Genomic DNA, 6,152 nt, shown 5'->3' with positions numbered 1-6,152 from the left:
CTAATTATAATTTTACACCTGACTTGCTCGAGTTTACGCTCCTTTCTCTTTTCCTCAGTATAACAGTATTGAAATTCATATTGTCTACTCTGACAAAAACCATGAGCGAATTGTTACAAAAAAGATAAAAACTGGGACTAGTAATTGGAATGCCAAAAACTTATCTGAGGCAGTTAAGGAAGCACTGTCACTCACATAGGAACTAGTGTATTTTAGTCACATTTTATACATAATCTTGGTTTGTGAAGTCTGTTCATTTGGATCAGGAAATGTGATCTCATATATATATATATTTTTGACGACAGGGAGGAAAGAAAAAAAAAGGAAAGTAATTTCTTCTGAGCAGGTTAAATAACCCTCTGTACAGAAGGCTAGCATATAAGGCCCATGTACTATTTAAGGTCCACTTTATACCCTATTTTGAGAACATAAGCGGTTCCTAGGCCTTTTGCTGTCCTATACACATTTTGCTCAGATTGGGAGAAAGGCGTAAACCCGTAAAGTATAGTGTTTGGCATAAATGCTGCCTATATGGTAGATAAATTGTACTGATAATGTGCACAAAACCCTACTTATCTATCTTTGAATACTCCAGCCTGTATTCTATTTGGCATGCCTGTGGCCTGAGTTTGTAGAGAACTTAGCATTTTATAGCACTTCATTTTTTCAGACCAGAGCTCTCATTGAAGACAACCACTGCTGTGAGTTATCAGCACTACTGCAAATCAGACTTGAGTCTCTCAAGTTGGGCACCCAGAAAAGGAGGACCACACAGTTAGTGTGAAAAGTTTGGTTTAAGTGATTTGCCCAATGTCACACAGGAACTCTGTAGTAGAGGCAGGAATAGAATCTAGTTCTCTAGTCAGGTACCTTTCTTCCCACTTCTCCTCTTTGCTGTCTAGGCACCAGCATGGGGACCATTGAGAATACATGAAAGGAAGTTTCCCTGCTCTCAGTTCCTGTGTCTTGTGCCACAGCTGCCTCTGGCGGCTGTGAGGAACAATTTCTGGGGAAGTGCTTCTGAGCCCTTGCCGCACTAAGCCTGAGCATGCTCGATCATTCTTTGGGAATGTCACAAGTGAAGTCTGGTCAGCAAATAGCCCACTGCAGATGGAAGCTTCAGAAGTTAACTGCCAAACCAACAAGTCTCTACTGAATACGCGTGAACTGAGATTTTCAAAGGCTTGTAACGTGGCCAAATTTGGGTGGATTTTCATGGAGATTTTCATGGCAAAAGGACATCACCCCACCCACTGCCAGATTTCAAGTTCCTGCTTAAAACATGAAAGCGCTAGAATTTCTCAATGAAACAGTTAACAATTTTTTTAACATGCATGAAACAACATATTTTCCCCTAATTTACTTCTGAAAAACAGCAGAACCATTTTTGCTGAAATGTTCCAATCAATCAATCAATTTAAGCTGGAAGCATGGAAAATTTCAGCCCAAACTGTTATTTTAGCAAAATTATGAGCAACTGTAGAGGGGTCTTATAATAGGAAGCATCAGGCAACGTTAACACAGATGTCACTACCTGCACCACCTATAATAAAGTAAATTACACTTAGAATATACCCTGATTTTGCATCCTGATTTCTCATCGGCTGGGAAGCTCATTGGCAAAGAGTTGCTGATGGTGTTGGAAGAATGGGCTGCAATATTGTGTTGATATGTTAACAATAAAAAAACTTCATTTGAACATTGTAACATGCCTGAAAAAAATCCAGGCTCTTGAGTGCAACCTGATATTTTGACTATAGTGCCTTCCAGAACAAGCTGTATTCTTTAATGTTTATTGTGTGGCTGGAGCAAGAGAAACTTGATTACAGGAAAGCTAAAGAAACTCCTTGCTCTGGTAACAGTGAAAATAAATGTATAATGATTCAGATAGATCAGATGCCACCTAATTACTCACATATCTGGAGAGACAGAAGTAACAGGGTCTGGTTGAGAAGTTCCAATAATTACTGGTAATGACACATATGAGAATTTAAGGGCCTGATTCTTCACATTGTCACACCAATTTTATGCAATGGCATTACACTGCTGACTGGCATAAAACTGGTGTAAGGGAGTGAAGGATATAGCCCTAAATGTTGTTACTAAAAAAGGCCATGAGAGTTTACTGGGCTTGTAGATAGTAGGACTATTAAACTCAGTGGGGCTACTTATGTAAGAAAAGCAAAACACTACAGCAGCATAGCTCTTAGGTGTAAAGCCTACCTACATCGATGAAAGGAGTGCTCGCATCAGCGTAGGAGTGGTGGTAGATAGGCCAATGGAAGAATTCTTCTGTCACCCTAGTGCTGTCTATATGGGGATTTAGGTCGGATTAACTACTCCGCTCGGGGTGTGGATTTTTTACACGTCTGAGCAACACCTTATACTGACCTAATTTTCTAGTGTAGATCAGTCCTGACTTAAATATGGGTGGAAAGGAAATTTCCTGTTTTCTGCCAGATATTCCAGAGATACTGGAAAGTGTGATAGTAAATCATTGTTTTTCTGCACAAACAATTTAACAACATTTTTTACACCTCATTTTCAACTTATTGTTCCCATCCTCCATCACAGGGGCTTCATTATTTGGAAAGATCAGTGAGTCTGATTCAGATATATTGTTTTTGCTTTGGGAAAAGAGTGAACAGGCTTTGTCATTAACTCTGACACAAGAGCTCAGGGGAGAAAACACTAATATAAATTGCAAGCCTTTTCTAGTGTTCTCTTCATACCTCAGTTCAAATCAATTTATGAAAGGGAGTTTCTCAGAAGATGAGGCATTAGCAGGCAGAAATCAAGTAAGAATGACTCCTACTATTAAATCCAAACACAATAACCACAATAATTTATTTTTTCTTATTTTAAATCACTAGGGAAAATCTGCTGCTACTGAGATCTTACATTTTTACATTTTTTTTAACTTTCTGAATTCATCATAATTTCTGTGTTAAAAGAAGTTCGTGGAGTTATTCTATTAACATGCATATTTATTTTTTCCAGGAGAAGTTGCAAACAGGAGCATATTCTCCCTTTCCTAGATCATAAACATCAGTTCAGGAATTCAAAAATATGACTTTGAGGGAAATAATGAACTCAGCGTTTTTTGATAAGGAAGATTTGCAGTACTGCTTTGAAAATATGAATGAATCTTGCTATAAAACACCATTGTCTTCTGGACTCCGAGTAACCTTGTATATTGTGCTTGGTTTGCTGACGATTCTCACTGTGGCTGGAAACCTACTGGTAATCATTTCAATTGCTTATTTCAAGCAGCTTCACTCTCCTACACATTTTTTGATCGCCTCCTTGGCATGTGCTGACTTTGGTTTGGGTCTGATTGTGCTACCCTTTAGCACTGTAAGATCTGTTGAAACCTGTTGGTATTTTGGGGAAACATTCTGTAGATTTAACAGTTGTTTAAATGTATCTTTCTGCCTAGCATCAATATTTCACTTGTGTTTCATCTCTGTTGATCGATATGTTGCTGTCACTGACCCTTTAATTTATCCAGTTAAGTTCACAGTGCCTGTTTCAGGCGTGTTCATAGATGTTGCCTGGACATTTTCGTTAGTATACAGTGTTTATGTTGTCTTCACTGGGGCTAATGAAGAAGGGCTACAAGAATTAGTAAATGCCCTCTCCTGTGAAGGGGGGTGTCAGATTATCTTAAATAAAATGCAGGTGGTTGTATCCTCGCTCCTTTATTTCATACCTTTCTTTACAGTGATAGCACTTTACAGCAAGATCCTTGCTGTGGCTAAACGACAAGCTAGAATGATAGAGACGATGAACAACAACACCCAGTCATCTGATAATTACAGTGACAGAGTGGGCAGAAGAGAGAGGAAAGCTGCTAAAACCCTGGGTATACCTGTGATTGCTTTCTTGGTATTCTGGTCACCTTTTTTTATAACTGTAATAATTAATGCTTTCCTCAACTTCATAACTCCACCCCTTGTCTTTGACATTGTAGCTTGGTTTGCTTATTCCAACTCTGCCATTAATCCTTTGATTTACTCTCTCTTTTATCCTTGGTTTCGAAAAGCAATGAAAGTGATTGTGAGCTGTAAAATCCTACGCCTTGATTGCTCAACAATGAGTTTGTTTTCTGAATGAAAATGTATCTTGTACTGCTAAATTCTGATTCCAGGTCACCATCTTCCTCTGTCTGTTTTGTTGTTTTTCCTTTCAAATAATCTCCCAGACTTTTATAGCTGTATACTTTGAATCCTAATGAAAATCATGTTGAGTTATTTTTAGTAAAGTCCATTTCTTTTTTTTTAAATGTTCTGATTTAAAGTGTCAGTGAATATCTATTTTTTTTAATGAGGCTGAATAAAAAAAGAAAAATTTTGCTTAATCGACTATTCTGTGTGTTATATAGCATTATTTTTGTTAAATATAACATTATTATATAGTATTTCTGACAAAATTACAATACATTGCACTATAAACACTAGATAGATTTAGCACTGATTGGATAATTTTATTTTGTATTTTTCTGTATCGCTGGCTGACTTAGAAACTTTCTAGGCCCTAGAATAGGCCACTGTGAACGATAGGAAACATACAGAGCCCATGAAAAACCAAACTAGCAGAGATGGGGATGGCGGTGGAGGGATGAATAGGCATCTTATGAAACTAGCAAATCAGATGCAGATAGGACATAATAGTTGTTGCAGGGAAAATTCAAGTCATAATGGCAACTTCAAGATGTCCATAATTCCAATCCACACCACTTTCTTCAAAGCTACTGGTCCAAAAATAATGTAGATAGACAGACAGTACATGCACACCAATGAAGGTCTAATTAGATTCCATCTAGTGTCAATGCCAAAAGTCCTATTGATTTAATGGTAGTCAGATCATTTCCTTAGTCAGCAATAATGATTAAAAGATCAAAAGTGTTATGATGCTGTATGCCCTCCATGACTTTCTCAGTGACTGAATGGGCTATATCGGTCATTTAAAGCTTTTGAGACAACTCATATAGACCAACTCTGTCCTTTAAAATATCTGAATGACAGGTGATTACTGAGAAGAAGTAGGTGATCTCAGGGAAGCAGGCTGGTGTTTATAAAGAAGCCCATTCTGATAATCCTGTTTTTAGAACCCAAAGCTCCATTCTGTGAGCAGGGTGGACTAGAGGTCCTCTATTTGCCGGCCACTTTTTCTCTCACAGAACCAGGAGAATCGAACAGGGGAGTTATTATGGCAGAAATAACTGCTCCTAATCTGGGAGAAGGCATGCTGAGAAACAAAAGGTCTACATAAGCCCCCACCACTTTCCACAATCAAGGAGAGAACCACAAGGAAGAAAGTCATGCTAATGGGCAAATTGTTGAGGCTGATTAAAATGTTGTCTTATAATTCCCTTTTAAAGAATAAGCTCTGCAGTTAAGTTACCTCCATGTAAGTTACCGTCTCCCCTGTCTGGCTTGAAGTAGCTCCAGTGCTGTTGGTATGAGTGTGATAGCCTGAAATTTTATTATCCCTCTGTGACGTTGTGCAGTCTATATGGTTTTATAAAAACATGATAATAAGTGAATATAATGTAACTGGAATATGCTTAATGCAAAATGTCTCTTGTAAGGTATCATTACAAAGCTTATAATCTACTGAGTGTGATCATCCTATTTGTATAAATGTACCACTCTTGTATCTGAAACTAGAAATATGAAATATAACTCTGAGGGCCTATTGTAATTATGCAAAGTGTGGGCCATTAATGGTGCTTTGGAATCTTGAAGACTCCCATTAACCAGGACCATTGTCTGCAGATGGCTGTGTTTACCTGTGAGTCTTCCTGTATATCTATGTGCTGGCAAGTGGGTAATGAAGTCTTGCAGAGACATGTGATCATGTCACCTGAACTGGAATCCATCTTTAACCTGGTGCTTTTCCAGTGAAGGGGGGGTGGAAACCCAGAGGGACAAAGGGTTCCCGCCTTATGCAAAAGATATATAAAGGGGTGGAAGAGAACAGAGGGGGAGAGGAGCCATCATGAAGAATCCCCTAGCTATCACCTGAGCTGGAACAAGAGCTGTACCAGGGGAAAGAATTGTGCCCAGGCCTGGAAGGTGTCCAGTCTGAGAAAAAACTTACTGAAGCATCTCTGAGGGTGAGATTATCTGTATTCAGTTTAATTAGAC

General features: G+C 38.5%; 1 protein-coding gene across 1 annotated transcript; it reads left to right on the top strand.

The window, feature by feature from the left end:
- The first annotated feature begins 3,087 nt into the window (after positions 1-3,087).
- Positions 3,088-4,116, top strand: LOC112112005 (trace amine-associated receptor 9). Its single transcript, XM_024207712.2, has one exon. The coding sequence runs from the start codon at positions 3,088-3,090 to the stop codon at positions 4,114-4,116; it is 1,029 nt and encodes a 342-aa protein (XP_024063480.2).
- Positions 4,117-6,152: the final 2,036 nt, after the last annotated feature.

This window comes from Terrapene carolina, unplaced genomic scaffold (assembly GCF_002925995.2).
Source record: "Terrapene carolina triunguis isolate 2854851 unplaced genomic scaffold, T_m_triunguis-2.0 Scaffold85, whole genome shotgun sequence".
Taxonomy (NCBI): domain Eukaryota; kingdom Metazoa; phylum Chordata; order Testudines; family Emydidae; genus Terrapene; species Terrapene triunguis.
Note: the sequence above shows the minus strand (reverse complement) of the source record. Positions and strands in the feature narration are given on the sequence as shown.

Bases quoted from the DNA above. Each gene is read 5' to 3' on its own strand.
- LOC112112005 (XM_024207712.2), top strand. From the start codon at position 3,088: ATGAACTCAGCGTTTTTTGATAAGGAAGATTTGCAGTACTGCTTTGAA.